Here is a 19624-nt window from a genome sequence, read left to right as displayed (position 1 = left end):
TAATTAGAAAAACTTGGTGTTTGACATTGTGAAGGTGTAACAACTAGTTGAGAGAATGAAATTTTAACTTTTTAACTGGTTGCCTAACACCATAAACAGACAGCTAAGAATTCAAATGCAAAACTGCCCAACAGCAAGAAATTCACATACAGATGGCTAAGATAAATGTGATAAACATGCTTTGTTAACATTATGCCTATGATTGACACTGAAAACTGTGCATTCACTATATATTCTCTCATTTAAATGTGTAGAAACAGCATTTGAATTTCATGAAATTTGGAAACCAAGGCGCTGCCTGCATATTCATTTTTTATTAAGTGCTCCCTAACTTACCATCAACATTGTCTTACCACTTAACTTTCACCTCATTTTCTTCCCATTTACTTTGTTTGGCCTCAAATTTTTCAAAGATCCACCAAAAAAAAAAAAAAAAGCAAAGCTATTTTTACAATTGTATTTTTTAAAGAGGAAAAATGCTCTTTGTAATTGCTTCAGGACTATTGCCTAAAACTGAGTTGTGTTCCCTCTGGAGGATAAATATCTGGCTATTCCCGATAGCTTCTGTGCAATATCTAGTCCTACACTCTAAATGGAAGAAGGCTTTGATAAATACTTGATGGCAAGGACAACACAGATGGAAAAAGTGTTGAGCTATAAGCCTCCTGAAGGCAGGCTCTGAGACTTTTTCTCATTGTTCTCTCCTCATCTAGCCTAGCGTGTTGCATATAGAAGCTCCATAAAAGCTTACTGAATACAGAAGTTTGTCCTGAGCCTAATTTTTTTACAGAACAAACAAATAAAAATCCCTCTCCTTTTTCTCCTACAGATACCACCATGCAGACTAAGACCATTAAGATTATCAAATATATTCAAACCTTATTTTATTGGAAAAAGAATAGAATTGGAACAGAGGATAGAGAAGAGAAAAAAGGAATTTTTAAAAAGGAATAAGTTAACCTAACAAGCAATTGATGGGCTAAGCACAGGCTACTACTGCTATGATGCCATGAGCTAAAGAGGACAAAAAACTCAATTTTTAGAAATCTATGGTTCCAAAAATATTTTTAAAATAAAATTAAAATCCTTCACTGAAATGTCAGCACCGCTCTGAACAATGTAGCTCACATCCCTCTGTAAAATCTTCTTGGTTCTGGCTAACAGCTGGCAAGTTGATCCCTGCAATTTTCCCTTTGCAGAAATAGCTTTGTGAGGAGAGAACTGACCCTCCTGGGCTAATAAGCCCAAACCGCGCCAAACCTGGAGGGCTGAAATGGAAGGGACATTGTTGTGTTAAGTACTTTACAACAACTGTTTCTTCTCCTCTTGACACAGCCTGACTTCCTTAAAGAAGATTTGACTGGCCAGACAGCTGTGTTGACCCTTAAGCCTTCTTTGATTCGTGATTTTTTTTTTAACAAACAGAATAGAAATTCACAATCCAAATCCTTTCCTAAGCCCCAATACTTGTGAATTTGCCAGTGTTGTGCCTGAAGGATGTGGACATTTCAGTAATCTATAAGCAGAAAGTTAAAGATTGGGTCTACACAATACCAAAACCTTTCGATGAAAAGCGAGAGAGAAAAAAGCGAGCAATCAGCCAGAAGCTTTATTCAAAGGTGATACTTGAAGTTGTGTGGGCTAAATCTATTTAACTACCTAAAAATTACACTTTTCACTCAGACACCATGTCAATAAACAGACAACCAAGAATAGAGACAGGCATATCTTCTTTCAAAAATGTTATCCATAATGATCACTTCATAGGTTGTCATAAGGAGTTTTCACTTTTTATATATTGTCCAATTCATCCAAAATCGAGCACACATTTCTTTTAGTTCTGAAAAAAACCAAGCTATTATCTTTTCAAAACGACAAAAAAAAAAATGCCTAGTACTCTCTCCACATGGGGGTAAAATTCGAGCATTTTAGGGCAAAAAGGCGGAGTGGCAGAAACAATTTTTTTGTGTGGTCACAGGGTCTAATCACTTTGTCAAGTTTTTAAACTTGCATAGCCCCAGACAACAGGAAAAGAAATACTTCTATTTATTCTCAGTGCTTTTTGTTATACAGAGACTTCTCCCGCTTAGCCCCTCTCATTGTGTTTTTAATAACATGATAGAACTGCTTTTCACGCACGCTAACCTTCCTTTGATTATCTTCATGTAATGCTGTTCCTTTCATTCACCAGTGACAAATGCAGAATTTTGCGCGTGCACGCGCGCGTCCACACAGTCAACCTACACCAGTCCTAATGCACAAAAAAGAGACCTCTGGATCAGCCACTTTTCTTCAATCATCTCCAAAGCCCTGCAAAGCCAATACCCTTATTAATTAAACATTTCGCAAGGAAAAACCGTTCCCTCTCCTTACACCTCCTAAGCTCCTACCGGCACGCCCGGAGAGAATAAGGAAGTTCTCTGCCCCCCACTTTCTGGCCTCATCCAGGCTTTGGTGTTATAAAAATCTAGTTTCGAAATATCCACTTTCTTAAATGCCAGCCTCCCAGTTCTCCTCTAAACATACCAGAACGTTCGTGTGGACAGGAGGGAACTGAACCTGCTCCGTGCAGAAGAGCATATCCACACCTGAACTAGGGTAGAGGCACAGGTTGAAGGAGAGGGCTTCAGTTCAGGCCCCAACTACTGTCCTAAAAGCCCCTGCATCAGAAGGTTCTGGAGAAAACCAGGAAGGCGACAGTGAAAGGGCGAACGGGCTGTGCGCCTAGTTCCGAATGGCAGCAGCGCCATTTCCGAGCCCAAACTATCCGGACTCCAGCGAACAAACCCGAGCGGGAAACGCGCACAGGGCACAGGGGACAGAAGCTGCGGGGTCAATACAGTCTCACCGCACGGCACAGGCGCGAAGCCGGCGCGGACACCTGGGTAACATGGCTTGAGAACCAGCAAGGAGACACGGGGTCACTGGCAACCCGCAGGGCACCCCGGTAAAAAGTGGAGACCAAGCTTGGGGGAGACCAAGCTTGAGGGATTCCAAGGCTAACAAAGAGTGGCCTCCGGGAATGGCCGAGTCAGAGAGAGTAGCCTGGGAGGACTAGAAAGTAGGCGAGCAGACCGTGGAGGAGAGCCGTCGCGCGCACTTCTGCGGGACTCGGGCCACTGTTGCGCGCACCCGCGCGGATCTCTGCCCTACCACCTTCCCGTGAGAGGCAATGTACACGACTGGGCTGAGGGGAATTTCTGCTCGCTGGGCGTGCCTCTTGGGCCTTCCAGAACAGGACTAGGGTAAAGGAGGACAAAGTCCTCGACGCATACTGATGCCAGTGCGTGGGGAGCGCTACGGGGGCGCGGCTACTTACTTCTCGTAGTCATACTTGCAGTAGAGCTTCTTGTCCCGGTAGAAGCAGGTGGTCTCCAGGGGCTCTTTGCAGGAGGCGCACTGCACACACTGCTCATGCCAGAAGCTGTCGTTGAGCCGCAGCAGAAACCTGTCCAAGATGACCCGCTGACAGCCCTCGCAGACAGACTTGGGGCTCACCGCTCTGCCTGTAGCCGCAACAGACGTTCGCGGGTGAGCAGCCCGGGCAGGTCGACCATGCCAAACCTGGCTGGGACCCGCTTCTGATCCCTTCACACTCACGGATTCCCCCAGCGCCCCCCAACCCAGGGAGTCTCTGCTAATCAACCAAGCTGAGACTTGGAAAAAATCAAATCAAGTGGCGTTTCTAACAAACGGAGACTATGTGAGAAGGTTTAATTCCTAGCGGGGGAGGGTACAGAAATCAGTAATTGGCCTTTAATTAACAAACATACCCAGGTATGCTCGCAAACGTGTGCACATCCTGTAAGATTAAATTACACACAAATTTGTGCTCTCAGGTTTATTACGTCGTAATTAATTATTAAATCACTATGCCTGTCTCTGACTGTTTTAAAAACTGAGAATGTATAAGAACAATTTGGATTTTTCTTTGTTAAAACGCAGAGTTCTGTTCTATTTTTTGAGGGGAAATAAAATTTTCTCTTTTCTTCCTAAAAAGTCCTGGGGATACAGAAAAATATCGTCTCACTCCGTAGCAAACCTAATATTATTCAAACCGATGAACCCCAAACCGCTGAGTCTTGACTGGCATGCAAATTGCACATGAGTTTTTCATAACTAAGAAGCGTCAAAACAGAGGGAGGGAAAAAATTAGCGGAAGCAGCAAGCCGCAGAGTGTCCCGGCCGGGATTCCCGATGCCAGGCGCGTTCGGCAGCAGTGCTTGAGGGCGAAACGGGCCTCAAAGCGACTCAGCGGAGGCAGGGAATCCACTCTTCGCTACCCCTTGGACTTTTTGTGTTTTGTTCCTTTAGTTTGTGGGAGGCGGAGAGGTGGTTCAGGTGGCGACGCTTGGCCACCTTTATTGGCACTTTTCACAGCTATTGAAAGAAGGCCTTGTCCCCCAGTAACAACACTCTTGCGCTTGTCCCCCCAGTACCAACACTCCTGCACTCCCCATTTCCCAGCTGCACTCTCTGTCCACTCTCCCCTTTCGAGAGGCCAGGCCACCGGCTCGGGAGCTGAACCTGCCGCTTTGGGGAGCGGACGCGGAAGGTTAGGAGAAGCAGCGAGATAGACCTCAATTTTACAGTTCTATTTTCTTTCGGTAGGGTCCCGGCGTCCTGGGCCAAGACCTGGGCGTTGACAGCCAACGTGGGCCGGACGGAGGGCACAGAGCAAAAAGCGACGCCCGCTGTATACATAAATCCGCACCCGCTACCCGCCCGGGTACTGCCTGCTCTGGCCTCCGCTCTCTTCCGAGGCTGGGCAAGTCCAAAAGTTCCCGAAAGGGGGGTTCAAAGAGGGGCGCTCAGTGCACGTGATTTCGTTTCATCTGGGGCGTTGGAGGTGAGGAGATTCCTCTCTGGATTTGGTTTCTCCAGCAGAACTGTCTCATCCTCCACATTCATGCCGCTCTAGCGGTTCCGAGTGAAAGAGTCAAGAAGTTTAAAGGACAGAACGAAAAGTCTCTCCTGATAAAAATACAATAAAATAAAATAAAACTCGGGCTTCCCAAACTTGAAAAGCTCCGAGGGCAGAGTGGTTGGGGAAGCCGTAACCAGAATCTCTGGCTTCAGCTCTGCAAGACCCGTGTGTGGACACTCTTCCGGGGTCCTTGACTCACTGCTCCTACTCTGTAGCTGCAAAGGAGTTGTGAGGGGGGACCCACAGGACCCGGCATCCAGCTCCTGTTAATTAACGCGGAGGCTAGGGCCCCGCCGCGCGGTCTAATCCCCGCGCTGAGCTGCCTATCGGCCCGGAAAAGTCTCTCTCGGCCGTGCCTATGGCTGAAATTGTGGCTGGAGTTGGTGGGGGAGAGAAGCCGCCTCGAACTTGGGCTCTCCAGGCCTCGGGTCTCGGATGCTACTGCCTCTAGGCCGTGAGAAGAGGGCGGCATTTATGAGACGTCGATCAGCTCCGAGATTAAAAATCCAGCCCTGGGTGTTTTTAATCACTTGCCATTCAGACGCCTGCGAACAAGCTCGCCCACCCCTCGCGGCTTTGGGGAATTCGGTGCCCGGTGCGTGAGGCCTGGGGCGGCTTGTTGGATTTATTTGGATGGGGACGACCCACAAGGACTGACGGACAGATAGTGATGGGGCTCAGTTTAGTGCATGAAGAGGGGCGCTAGCTCCCCTATCGCAGACCAGGTCCCAAAGAGCGGGGCTCCAGACCTCAGGGCCAGGCGGGAAAGAGAGTGCGCCCGGGACGCACGGCCTGAACACTCACCCAGCAGCGAGGAGAAGGAGGCTGAGGTGTCGATCGCGCTTTGGAAGTTCTCCTCCATCTTTAGGCCGTCCAGCATGTTCGGGCCGGGCCAGGAGGACCTGTAGAGGAGAAGAAACGATGCGTCTGACGTCCGTGTCCGCTGGGACTCGGCGCCCGCAGCCACCGCACTCCTGGGAAAGAACGGAGGGAGTGTCCAGGGCGACCAGAATCAGCCAGGAGGAGAGAGTCCAGCCAAGAGAATGTAGGGTGGGAGAAGAGATCAGTCACTGCGAACTGCTCTGACTGATCTGATTTCACTTGAAGTCAACACGTTATGTACTTAGGCCTCCGCCCCCCAACTGCGTTTCTCCTTCTCCTGCCCCCCCACCCCCACATCCATCCCTTGCCCCAGGTTTTCCATCCCGAATCCGACTCCGCCCCAACCTATACGAAGGTGGGCCCTCGGGACGTCTCTGCAGGAACTCAGCTACTGGGGTATGATGGGTATATAAAGAGTGGGTTCCCTCCCTCGCGCGACGGGGTCCAGGCACGCGGGACGATGGGGTTTGCAATCCCGCGTGCCAGCCGCCGCGTTGCGGCCCTCACCTGCCCCGGGTCGAGAAGGGGCACAGTAAGGGACCCGGAGAGCGTCCCGCCCGCTTCTGGACTCCCGGCGCTACACTCTGCTGGGGGGCGCGCGGGAGCCGGTGTGCGGGACGCGCAGGGAGGTCCTCCCGCCAGTCGGCCAGTGCCGAGAATGTCTGCAGAAGCAAAGGAGTCGCCTCGGGGAGGAGCCCCGGCTGGCCCGGCTCAGTCTTGGATGCATTTCAAATCAACTTTCAGAAACACGCCCGCCCGAGCGACAGCCTAGGCACGGGTAGCCTTACTTACCTGGTAGGCGAGCTCTCTCCCAGTGACTGGAGCAGAGAGAAGTTGCGGAGCGCTGCTGGAAGCTTCGGCCCGGGAAGGCGTCGCCCCCGAGACTGCAGCCGCAGGAGCCGCCCTCGGCTCCGGAGCGCCGGGGAGGGAGCCGGAGCGAATGCCGGCCCCTGGCTCTGCTCCTCGGCGCGCCCGGGCAGGGCCGGGACGTGGTCGCGAGCTGCCGGCCTTCCCGGGACGTCCTACCAGCCCGCGTCGCTCCTCAGCAGGAGGAGAGGGCCGGTTGCTTCTCCGAGGCTAGGAGGGAAGGCAGAGGCCCAGGGTCCTGGGTGCGAGTCGGCCCTGCTTCGCCGGGGCGGATCCTGCAGCTTCTGACAGGGGCCGCGGCGCTGCGTGCGCGTCGGAGGAGAGGGGGTGGGGTGCGCTGGGCGGGGGGCTGGCAGCGCGTCCCGTGGCGGGGCTGTGGTGCTCCCTTTCCCAGCCTAGCGGTGCGGCCACCACACGGCCGCGGCCCTCTGCGCCCCTCCGCCTCTGGGAGCTCTCGGACACGCAAAGTTTCCTCCCCTCCACGTGTAACTGTTACCTCGGGGCTCTCTGGCCCGGTCGCCCCCCAATGCCCCTCACCCCAACTGGGCCTTTAAGGAGATGTCGGTGCCTCCTGGACCGCGGTGCGGCCTCGAGGATTCCCCCGCCGCTCTCTAACTGCTGCAATAAAAGCGCTGCAATCCTTACCCGGGCCCCGGGAAGCGCTGAGAAGCTGTTTAGTGCCGGTGGTTGCGGACCCAGCAGCTCTGAGCTCCTCAAACCCCTTATCACCTGAGGGCTCTCGCCAGTTCCCAACTTCCTTTAAGCTCGAACCGTATTCATTGATGGGGTATACAGAGGCCATGGGACCCACGGTCTAAGAATCACGCTCTTGAGAGACACTAGGTGGGATCTGCCCCCCAAGATGATGAACCTGCAATAACACTCTACAGGAAATCAGGTACAGGGACATTGTTAGGGGAACAAAGTCTCTGGAAATGTGAAGTATCTGCACCTCCTAACTTTAATTTACAGTAACAGACCTTTAGCTCCCTTCAGAGCAGGAATAAGGCCTTATCCGTCGGTATATCCCAGGAGGTAAGCATGTTGTGTGGCCCAGGTGGACGTCAATAAATAAATCACAATGCTGGCTAGCATTTATCATTTATTTTGTGCCAGCTTTGTTACATAGTCACCTCATTTAATCTTTACAACAACCCCCATGAAGCGGAGACAATTGTTGTCCCAGTCTTACAGTTGAGGGAAATGTAAGGGAATTCATGGAATCTGAGTCCCATCATCTGAATATCATGGGAAGGTTCAGTTCAATTCAGTGGGATTCTCTGGGGCGCCTTCAGTTCCTAAACTGAACTGAACTGAGATGAGGCAGGCCGTTTGACATGGTGAACTCAAGCAGAGGAGATGCCACATAGCCAGGGTTTTTCTATTACCTCCTCCAAAGACAGAGGCACTTCTTTATTTTTAAATAAAAAGTGCTGGCAGCAACTTGCTCTAATGTGCTTAGGAGCAGCGACCCCATTCGCCATTCTAAGTGCTTTCTGCCAGCAGGCACAAGCCAAACACTGAATATGACTCCAGACGAAGGAGGGGAAATGGCAAAGAGACTAATGCGATATATTTGAATGCTGCTTTACACTTTTCAGGCATTTTCACATACACGATTTTGCTTGATCTTTACAGCAAACCTGTGAAGTAGGCAGAACAGTTTTATCCATTGTTTCAGATGAATATTTGGAGCTTAGCATGGCTGGGAGATTTCCCTGATGTTGCCCAGATGGCTAGTGGCATGTCTCCTAACACCTAACCTCTGTCCTTTCTGTCACCCCAGGTATAGCAGGGTGTAAAAAAAATACAAACTGCAAGTATTATTAGGATAATATGTGAAATAGAAGTTAAGCAAGAAAAAAATGGAGTAGGGCAGATATAACCATAAGGAATATTTTTATTTAAATACTCGGCAGAGTTTGGGTTTCACTAAAGGTCTTGAATATATGAAATTTGTTTTAACTAGTGGTAAGACTGTTCCTTTTAGTGAATATCCTGAAAGTGGATAGATTGTCATTTGACCTGAAACCCAAATCTTTCAAACAATTCTTACATCCACCCACAAGGCAGCTTGATTAGTGTAGATCACACAGGTTTTTTGTGAGAATGTCTCCCCAGCCATGGGGCACTTCAGGATGGGGACTGCGCCTCAAAGTCACATCATAAGTCATATCACTTTTAGTGCAGACCCAGACACATATAATTGGTGAACACATGCCCTTTACTTGGCTGAGGAATGAGTAGAGCTCTCACTACAGTCAGGAGGCACTGCAGTGAAGGGTCAGGAATCGAAGGACCTCAGTTCCATTCCCAGCTTTGCCACTGAATTGGTCTGGGCCATCAGTTCACCTCTTTAGATGTCAATACCTCTCTGGAATGAAGGGTCTACATTATGTGGTTGGTCAGGCCCTCACAGTCTAAAGTCTGTGACATCAGACTGGCTTTGGCCAGTGGGGTAGGCAATAGAACCAACATATCCTTACGAGGTGCTGCACAGTGGTTGCCTAGGTGTAGTCTCGGCTGATGTATTTAAGTGATGTGTCTAAACCAATAAAGATGAAACATATTTATCTGGAGCTTTCTCTTTTGTGATTTATTTGCCCTCTTTCAATGAAGTGAATGTCATGAATCCCACTCCTACCCCAGGATTGTTTCAGTTTGGCCTTCGTCAACTCAGTGACATGGATGGGTGGGACGACCACAGGTGGATCATTCTGACCCCTCTATGAAAGATCCTCCTGACTGTGCCTCGTGTTTTTCCTTGTGGTTTAAACTCAAACGCTCTTATTTTACCTTTTAAATGAAAGAAGATGCCACAGAGCCACTGCCCAGAAGCCATTTGTGAAGAATCAGCCATCTTCTCCCTTTTATCAAAAAGAAGTACTCTGATAATTCATAGGAATGAGGTGAATAGACTTCAGAGGGGACCCGAAAGATTACACGTTTAGAGTTGGAAATGATTTTAAAGCTCATGTGGTCCAACCATTTAGTTTGTAATGGATCAAAATTCATTTCTCTAAAGTTTTCGCCCTCTGTTCCACTGATTCCTCAGGGCTAGCCATTCAGGAAGTCAAATCCTGCCTCTAAAACTTTCAGATGTAGGCAGAGCTGGCCTCCCTCTCCTGCCCACTCTTTGAATCTGATCCAGTTTTTCTGTCTCTTATAAACGATGGCACCCAGGCCTGCTGTGACTTTCCAGTGATAGTGTGTTCACGGTGTTTCTCAAGCAATATAACACCCATTAACGTGCCACATTTTCTTTTTTTTTTTTTTTTTTTTTTTTTAGATGGAGTCGCTCTGTGCCACCCAGGCTGAAGTGCAGTGGCGCGATCACGACTCACTGCAAGCTCCACCTCCCGGTTTCACGCCATTCTCCTGCCTCAGCCTCCCGAGTAGCTGGGACCACAGGCACTTGCCACCATGCCCAGCTAATTTTTTTGTCTTTTTAGTAGAGACAGGGTTTCACTGTGTTCGCCAGGATGGTCTCAATCTCCTGCCCTCTTGATGCACCCACCTCAGCCTCCCAAAGTGCTGGAATTACAGGCGTGAGCCACCCCATCCAGCCTTGTGTGAGCATTTTCAATGACTGCTGTCGACTCACACTGTGTGTGTCATTAACAAAACCTCCTCAGTCCTTTTCCACATGGTCTGCTAGCAGGGCCCATCTCTGCCATATCGCATTTGTACAACTGATCCAAGTGTGAAATGTATCCCTGCTAAGAGATAGGTAGCTGTTGTCTCAGAAATCTTGCAACTTCAAGCAGATCCCAAGAGACCCAGGAACTATGTCTTAAGCCTAGTGCTTTGTTTTGAGAGGGAAATATGTGGCCTTTGCCAAGTTGGTCTGGAAGCCACATCATTGGAGGAAGACAGGCCGGGACCAATGAATGGGTGTATCTGTGGGTCCCAGCGGGTATGTGAGACCTTGGAACTTGGAGATACTTCTCCAAGTAGGAGGTTTTCTAGATCCTGTTCCAATTCTGTCATCTGTCTTCAGTCCAATAGCGATTTGTAGAAGATGAGGGTGGGATGTGCAGAATAGCTGTGGAGCTACCCCTTCTATGGCAGAAAACAGAGAAGCAAAAATATCAGATGCATGAGTCTTTGTGACTGAGATTTGGGGAGAGGAGTGACGACAGAGGAGTCAGAGACCAAAGCTTGGTGAGAGGGAAGAAGAAAGGGAGGAGGGCCGGGTGCGGTGGCTCACGCCTGTAATCCCAGCACTTTGGGAGGCTGAGGCAGGTGGATCACAAGGTCAGGAGATCGAGATGAGGCCATCCTGGCTAACACGGTGAAACCCCGTCTCTATTAAAAATACAAAAAATTAGCCGGGCATGGTGGCAGGCACCTGTAGTCCCAGCTACTCGGGAGGCTGAGGCAGGAGAATGGCATGAACCCAGGAGGCGGAACTTGCAGTGAGCTGAGCTGAGATGGCGCCACTGCACTCCAGCCTGGGCGACAGAGTGAAACTCTGTCTCAAAAAAAAAAAAAAGAAAAGAAAGGGAGGAGGACGGACATCCTGCTATAGAGTGGAGATGACAGGAACACATTTTTTTACTTTCCTTTTCTTGCTCTCATTTCTGTGTTTTATTAAGGGAAACACAAAGGAAAACTTGTGTTATTTGTTAAAAAATGTCAAAGTGCGTTTCAAGCAAGAGGAAAAGAAGCAGGAACATTCCCGCCTAGAATGGCAATATTCTAACGAGGACAGCCAAAGACTGGCTCATGGTTGCAGGGACACACTTGAACTACACACTACCCTTACCTGGATTATTTTCATGTGAATCCCCCATTCCTGTGCTGACACTCAGATCTCTCAACAGAGCTAGAGGACCAGGTGGCTCTCACTTTCTAGGGTGAAAGGGACATCCCAAACCAGCCGCTGGAATAGGAGGAAAGTCCGACAATGCAAATGTGGATATTGCTCCCTAAGCATAAGGCTGGCAAAGGCTCCCTCCAGCCTGGCAAAGATGGCCCTAGGCAAGGAGGAAACTTGTCCAGGCTAACAAGAGTACCACTGAAAGCAGCACATTCTTTGAACCTTGCAGTAGAATTATCTACATGCCCACTTTATCTTCCTGCTGTCCCATGAGCTCCTTAAGAAAAGGTTCCATGTCAGACTCCCCTGTGATTCTCCTCAATGTGGCACAATGTTTCGCATACTGTAGAGACCCGTGAATATGTGTTGACTAAGTACAAATGCCCTGAAGTCATAGTCTACTTCATGCCATAACTCAGCAGGCTGGAATAAGCGTGAGTGGGCTTTGGAAACAGACAGGCCTGAGTTCAAATCCCAGCGCTGACATTAGTAAGCCGTTTAATCTTAAATTATTCAGCCTCTCCATGTTTCAGTTTCCTTATTGGTACAGAAGAGGAATGATATTCCCCCGGAGTTATTATGAGAGTTAATAGAGACAATGGCTGTGAAACATCTAATAATCTGTTCAGACTCTGTAAGTCTCCTCTATCATCCCTCTGAATGAGTGCATATAGTTTCTGAAGGGAAATCACCTTGGCTTTGCCCTGTTCTTATGAGTAAACAGGAACCATGCCAGCATTCAGGCAGAGTCCCTGTGCCTAGTCACAGCAGTTATCACGGTGTAACCGAGGGGTTTCTGTGCCTGGGATAGGCTGTCTTCCATGGCTGGGCTCATGGCATTGCAGGGCAGTTAAGAAGACGGTCCCTGGGGTCAGACAGACCTGGGATTGGTTGTTGACACTGCCACTGATGATGGCCTTGGACAAGTTCTTTAATCTCTCCAAGCTTCCATTTCCTCATTTGGTAAACTGAGGAAACTATTGAGCTGTTTTTCTGTGTGTTTAAATAAAATAATAAATACAAAATACCTAGCACAGTGCTAGGAACATCGTAAGGATTCAGTGAATTGTAGCTGCTATTGTGATCATTGTCACCATTATTGGACAATAAGCAGCTCTAGGACCATGTTTTATTTACATCTGTGGTACCCAGCACTTGAACATAGGTGTCCAGAGAATGTAACTTGAATTAACCTAAACCGAACTGAACTGAAGACAGTCCCTGGTGCTTAGTGAGGCTAGTGTAGTGTTTGGCTCTTGGTTCCACCCACACTTGAGATGGCATTTCTCCTGGAGCAATCCCACGTATTCCCTAACAAGTCCCCAGATTGCAGGCTTCCTGCATGAGGCCCTCACTCATGGGCTCTGGCAAACCCTGTTTTTGACATCTATGTGTGATACTTCACACCAAATACCAGAAACCTGGACATAACGGGGGGGGGGAGGGTGGGGCATGAAAAGTGAACTCCCCTAGACATCAAAACAGGGAGAGATCTGTGAAGAGGTGAGGTCTGTTAGCTACTGGGCCTGGTTCATGTGCCACCACATCTCAGTTATCACGCGATGAATGTACGGATGAATTTGGCAGATGTCCTCAGGGACAATGCACAGCGAGCAGTTGGGAGCCTGGCTGAAGCCTTTTGCATCATTGGGGTGTCCCTGTGCTGGCTACAACAGCTAGGAACAGGCCCCACAGGCAGGCAATGCCTAGGGCAGAGGCAGCTGGCCTGAATTAGCACTGTGTTGAAACAGGTGCAGAGGCCGTCTCCATCAAGCCAGTAGCAAGACTTCAGCTTCCTACAGGCATTTTCAGGAAGGGACTCTACCTGGTTTAAGGGCATTAAACCACAATGGGACTGAGAATGCCCCTGCCCTTGAATGTACATCCATCCTCATTCTTCTGATGGATATGCCCTGTTTATTCCATTGTTAATTTATTTATATAATATATCTCTCCTAGTTTCTAAACAGGATTTAGGTGACATACAAATACTACCAATAGTGAAAATAATTTTTTAAATTAACATTACATACTGGGAGCAGAAAAGCAAATCTCTCCCCCACCCAAATAATAATGTGGGGATAAATATTTGAATTGTGATAGAATGTTAAATGTTACTCTGTGTTTACAAGACGAAACAGAGAAAAGTAAAGCTTTACAAAATTGTTACGATCTGATCAAATTGTGTTTCCAACAATATTTATATGTCTAGCTGGCTTTAGGACAGAGTCTGTAATGAAAGAACATATGTAACTCATGACAATGGAGATCAGACCTGTGACCTCATGAACCGTGTTTGAAAATTTTTACTTCTGTCTATTGACGGTATCTCACCTCTTGTGAAAAGAATTATAGCAAATGTAAAAGAAATGATATATACAACAAGTTAATAAGATAGAACCACAAAACCAGGAAGAGAGAAAACAGATAATATTAAATATAAGAGTTAACAGTTGCACTGAAGGTAGCAACTGTGATAACATGGTTCAATCTAACATAGTTCTAAGTACATACTTGGCACTTGTTATGTGTGCACATTTGAGCAAATGAATACCGTGAATGAGAGTCCAATTTGTCTTTGAGTTTCCTTGTGGCTAGGGCAAAAACAGAAATAATCACCTTACAGATATGTTTGCACCTGGATTAGAGTGGTAATTGTGGATTTGTTTGATTAAACAAAAAAGAAAATGTACCGTTAATCCTCATACCTCTAAATTTTAGTGCCCAAGGAGGCAAACAGTGAATCTTTCCACCCCATTCCTCAGCATAGTGCCTTGCATAAAATAAATATTCGTTGTATGAATATATTAATAAGGCCATTAAAATAAAGGTTTTTTTGATGCATCTAAGACATGATTCCATTTCCTCCTTTCTTATCCCCAATCCTTTTTTAACCTTAAAGTTCAGAGAGGAAAAAAAATTGTCAGGAGGGTATCGAAGGCGAAGGTATTCCAGGTAGATGACACGGCTTCAGCAAAGGCATCCGGGGAGAAAGTCAAAGTAAGTTAGAGAATCTCTGTGCACAGAAGCAAATGGGGCAATGCAGGAGGTTTGAATACTGGACTTTAAGTTTCTGACTCCACAGGCCATAGAGAGTCTTCGAAAGTTTGGGATTGGAGGAGTAAAATAATCAGGAGTTTGGTCTTCGTTTATTAATTCTGGTATCAGGGTGGCTGATGAATTCAAAGAAAGGAGAAGATGGAGGTGGAGCAGATAAACTTAGTTACTCTAGTATAAGCGAGAAATTTAAGGCCTGGCCCAGGGCAGGGAAATGACATTGAGGGAGATGAATGTAAGAGCAATATCGGAAATCAAGTCATAAAGTTCAGCATCTGTTTAGTTGTGAAGTGGGGAAAAATGAAGGGGAAAAGGCATTAAAGAGTGTTGGGGAGCAGCGTGGCGGTAATAGAAATAGGAAATCCAGGAGGAAAGCAGCAGGATGGGGTGCAAGAAGAAGTTTGGTGACTTTTCAAAATGCTTTCCCATCCATTATCTCATTGATTTCATATGCAAGCAGAGTGAGATCCACCCTGAGTGTCAGCTGAAAACTGCTCTGCCCCTGTTTACAGCTGCCAAGTTTCAATGAGCAAACCTATGCCTGGATCCTTCTGGTAGTACCAGGACACCCACTGGCAGGTGCCCTGCCCTCTCCAGGCAACCCCAAACCTTCGCCAGGGCTCAGTCACCCCATCCTGGCTCTGAGCCAGCAGCAGCTAAAAGCTGGGTAGTGCAAACACTGCGGCCTGCCATGCTTGCCAGGAACATGGATGGGTGTGCCCCGGAGTTCAGCCAGAGTCTCCCAGAACATCTGGGCAGGGTGGGGAGGGAGGAGCACAGCCATTGGAGTTTCTTTAGCGTCTCATCTTTCTTCCCGCTGGGTAGCAGGCTCTGACTCACTTCCAGGCACAGGGAAGTGGTTTCACCCCAGGCTGCAACTTCTCCCCTGAGCAATGGGGCAGATAATATTTCTCACCTCCTTAGGACAGCAGGAAGTTAATGAGAGGGCTCTGCATGCTGCTGGCTGAGCCTCAGTTGGATGGCACGAGCGATTGCATAAAGAGAAGAAATACTGACCTAGTTATAAAAAGTCAGTCCTGGACGGGACTCCAGCGCAGAGCTGGTCTAGCCTCTCACCTCGCAGATGAGGGGCCTCTAGTCTGTAGCCACGACCACTCCCAGCTGTCATCTGTTGGTTTTCAGACATATATGTTGGGGCCTCTGATGGATCCTTACATCCCAAGGAAAATCCAAATTTCTCTGCACAAGCTGGTCCCACCCAACATTTCCAGCCTTCTCTCCCTCACTCCCCTTCTCTCTTCCCTCCTCCTCACTCAACTCAGGCATTCACAACTCTACATTACCCCCAACACACACACACACTGTGACTCAGACACTCCCCATGCATTTTCCTGGCACAGACCTGTGCTCTGCTACCCAGTCGGCAGTGTCCTCAGGCAGGAGTCCCCTTTCCTTTCTTCTCTGCCCTGTTGAAAACCCACCTCTTAAGCCCTCAGACAAGTAATTAGCACCTCCTCTGCCCTGGCAGGCTGTTTAGCATTTATCACAAGGCATCACCAGTTTTCCTTTAGATACCTGCCTCCTTCACTGGAAAACACACAGATGTGTGACTTAGAGAGCTTAGTGTCCTCGGAGCCTGCCAGAGTCAGGCCCTGGTGACAGATGTGGGAAATGAAGAAGGAAAAATGCAGATTATAGTAGGGTTTGCAAACCAAGGGTGCAAAAAAAGGGGTGCAGCGAAGTCTCCCTCCAGCCCCTGCTCTCTGCCCAGCTCTCCCTGATATATAACATGCCAGGTAGCAGGTTATTAGGCATCCTTACAGTTTCTTTAAGCATACCCCCCAAAAAACACAACACAAATATAGATCCTTTACTTCCCACTTTGTAACCCAAAACATAACTTTTTTTTTACAGAGGCCCCTTAAAATCTTTCAAGTTTCTCATATTCTTCCTCCCTCTATTCAAATCTTCAACCCATAGGTTTAACTATCCATGAAACAAATAATACCACACATTTAATGTAAGTCGCAGTACAGGTGCATCTTGCCTTTAAAAATGATTGAGTTCCTGGGAAATCATGTAAAATCACATTTATATTAAAGTAGTCACATTTCCAGTGCATTGAAGGGGCATGTTGTTTAAAGATATTTAGGAGTGAAGCTTCTTCTCGATGAGGACATGGTATAGTCTGCTACTTCCCAAACTGTTGATTCGGTTCGGATTTGCTAACACCTCATTTTTTTAGAACCCAGTAACACAAATTTAAATGAGAGCAGGTTTCTCTGTCTAGTGAGAAAAAGGGTAAAATTTAGAGCCAGAGTTCCTCCCACAGAAACCCCCTCAAACCTGAAACACAGGGAACTGATAGCCCTGGTTGACACCACCTTTTCATCTATGGAGCCAGGTTCTGTGGACGCATATGCAGCTTCCTGAGGATTGGCAAGATAGTGAGAAGCTGCTTTCATCATTTCAGCTTGCAATGGCACCATCTAATGATTTTAAAGAATTTTTTTTTAGAGACAGAGTCTCACTCTGTTGCCCAGGCTGGAGTGCCGTGTCATGATCATGGTTCACTATAACCTGCAGCTCCTGAGCTCAAGTGATCCTCCCACCTCAGCCTCCCAAGAAGCTGGGACTACAAGCATGTTCCACCATTCCCGGTTAATTTTTCTTAATTTTTTGTAGAGACACAGTCTTGCTGTGTTGCCCAGGCTCGTCCAAACTATTGGCCTCAAGCGATCCTCCCACCTCAGCCTCCCAAAACTCTGAGAGTACAGTCATAAGCCACCATACTGGCTGGCCACCTAATGGCTTTAACTGCTCAAGATTGTAAATCAGGGGTCCATCAACTACAACCATGAGCCAAACCCAACCCATTGCTTGTTTTTTGCACAGCCTGCAAACTAAGAATTTTTACATTTTTAAGTGACTTTTAAGATTAAAAGAAAAATATTTTGTGACATGTGAAAATTATATGAACAATTTACATTTCAGTATTCATTATAAAGTTTTGTTAGGACACATTCATGCTCCTTCGTTTAGTGACTGCCTATGACTGCTCTCACCCTACAGCAACACACTCGAATGGTTGGAATTGCAAAGTCGAAAGCCTAAAATATTTACTATCTGACCCTTCACAGAAAAAGCTTGCCAAACCCTGTTTTAAAAGATACTATAAGACCCAGAGTAGATGTCCAGATGAAACAGATGCATCTCTTTCAGCTTTAGGTGTCTGTACCTGGCCAAATAGGATCTCAGTGGTGAGACTTTTGTTCCTCTTGAAGAAAAGCATGGCCACCATGAACCAATGCTGAGAGATTTCTCATCTGCATCAGACGGTCAAGCTAACCTTTCTCAGCTACTCATTCTTCGAGTTCAAGGTGGGCAGGTGTAGTGGGCCAGCCAACCACCTCTGCAAGCTTCAAGTCCCATTACCCTCCTGCAGAACCACAGGTGTCCACAAGAGGGCAGCAGATCTCCTGTTTGCAGTTCTCTGGTGGCCTTCTCAGCTTTGGAGGGCCGTCAGCTCACCTGAGCGCTTTGCTAGCTGAGCCTCCATAGAACTTTCTCTAGCTGGATGGTCAGGAATGGGGCCATCTTACTCTGCAAAAACCTATATAAGCTTTCTGGTCCCCGGCAGATAGTCCAACATCTTGGTGGCTTATCGTCAAATCTGTTATTCTTGAAGTGTCAGGAATTTTTTAAAAAGAAAGGAAAAGAAATTCTAGTTTCATTCTCTTCTTGCCGACTCCCAAGTCCTCTTTTGCTATATTCCAGCCCAGCACACTGCCCCAGGTTTTCAGCGGTTGTGTCTCAGCTCTAACCTCATCTTCTCTATCCTGCCTTGCAATGCTGAAGCCAGGACCCTGCAAAACCCCTCTGTGCTTTGCCAGGTGGCTCATGGTAGGCTCCGCTAGGTTAGGGTGGAGGAAGGAAGCATTTCCTTCCTAGAAGTTTGCTTAGTTGGGCTTCCTTACTTCTACCTGTTGTTCTGAGCGACACCTAGAAATGCTTCTTCATCCCAGTAGTAGCATCCCCCTGACAGTAGCCGAAGCCAGCTAGCATCTTCCCCAACTCATGCGGAGCTAGCTCCACCATGCCCACCTCAAAGACACTCACACCAGCTGCCTGTGCTCCGTCCTCAGAGGTCTGGGCCCTGAGTCCACTAGGCATGTCCTCCAAGGCTCTAATTTTTATCATTCCAACTTCTTCCTTCTCCCCTGACTCCACTCTGCCCTAACAGCCCTATTGGTGGTAGGCCCTTTGCAACTGCTCCATTTATGGTAACCTAGTGTTCTCTTCCTGCATTTTCAGTTATGCCTAGTTATCTACTCCTTATATTAATTTTCTCTAATCAAGCAACTGGGGGTGGCTTTTGCTTCCTAACTGAACTCTGACTGATAGACACTTTTTGTCAGGTCTAAATCTAATGAGAGATTTAATTGTGATCATTGGGTCACAGATACTCCAAAAGTCCACCTGAAAAATTAAGTCTACAAATACCCACTGTGTATCTACACGTGAAAGGCACTGGTTTGAAGCTCAGAAATAGGCACTGCTGATCAACTCTTGTCCCCTAATCCTGACCCCTACTCCAAGGTTCTAACCCTGGTTCTTTGCCTTGTCCTGCAAGGCAGCTCCATGACTGGTGCTTTGGAATGGTAAAGAATGCAGGTCAACTGGCTGCCTCCCTTCCCAACATGTGTTCTTCCTTGTTCCTCTGGCCGACTGTCACCTAGTCCCCCCAGTCCCACCATCCAGACAAAGGAATGCAGAAAAATAGAATTATAATACCTCCTGCCCCACAATGGCCTGGCGAGAGAGTCAAACTCATAGATCTTATTGAAGGGCAGACAGCCCTCATTCTCCAGCATGATTCCTTCTAGACAGCACGTTACCTGGGGAGAGAAGAAAGACGCCATCTTGGGCACAGAGAAGAGGGGGAAAACTTATCTCTGTAACAACTTAGCTTGACTAAAAATGCCCAGCAGCAGATTTGGATCTGCACAAGGGAAAGAGCGGGACAAGAGGGCAAGCAGGGGATGAAGAGGGAGAAAAGGAGGCCGATGTGTCTCTGCTAAAAACAAAGCTGGACTTTTTGCAGACTA

General features: G+C 47.7%; 2 protein-coding genes across 7 annotated transcripts in view; one reads left to right on the top strand and one right to left on the bottom strand.

The window, feature by feature from the left end:
• The window catches only part of LMX1A (LIM homeobox transcription factor 1 alpha), a 153920-nt gene extending 148011 nt beyond the window's left edge, over window positions 1–5909 (bottom strand). The window contains exons 1-2 of the mRNA XM_050768656.1: window positions 5732–5909; window positions 3320–3506 (exon numbers count right to left, since the gene is read on the bottom strand). Coding sequence (XP_050624613.1) covers window positions 3320–3506; window positions 5732–5807 — 263 coding nt within the window. The 5' untranslated portion in view covers window positions 5808–5909. The remainder of the gene's footprint in view (window positions 1–3319; window positions 3507–5731) is intronic.
• The window catches only part of MGST3 (microsomal glutathione S-transferase 3), a 1219025-nt gene that overhangs the window by 906360 nt on the left and 293041 nt on the right, over window positions 1–19624 (top strand). The window lies entirely within an intron of this gene.

Source organism: Macaca thibetana, chromosome 1 (genome assembly GCF_024542745.1).
Source record: "Macaca thibetana thibetana isolate TM-01 chromosome 1, ASM2454274v1, whole genome shotgun sequence".
NCBI lineage: Eukaryota > Metazoa > Chordata > Mammalia > Primates > Cercopithecidae > Macaca > Macaca thibetana.
This window is presented reverse-complemented; position numbering and strand designations above follow the sequence as displayed.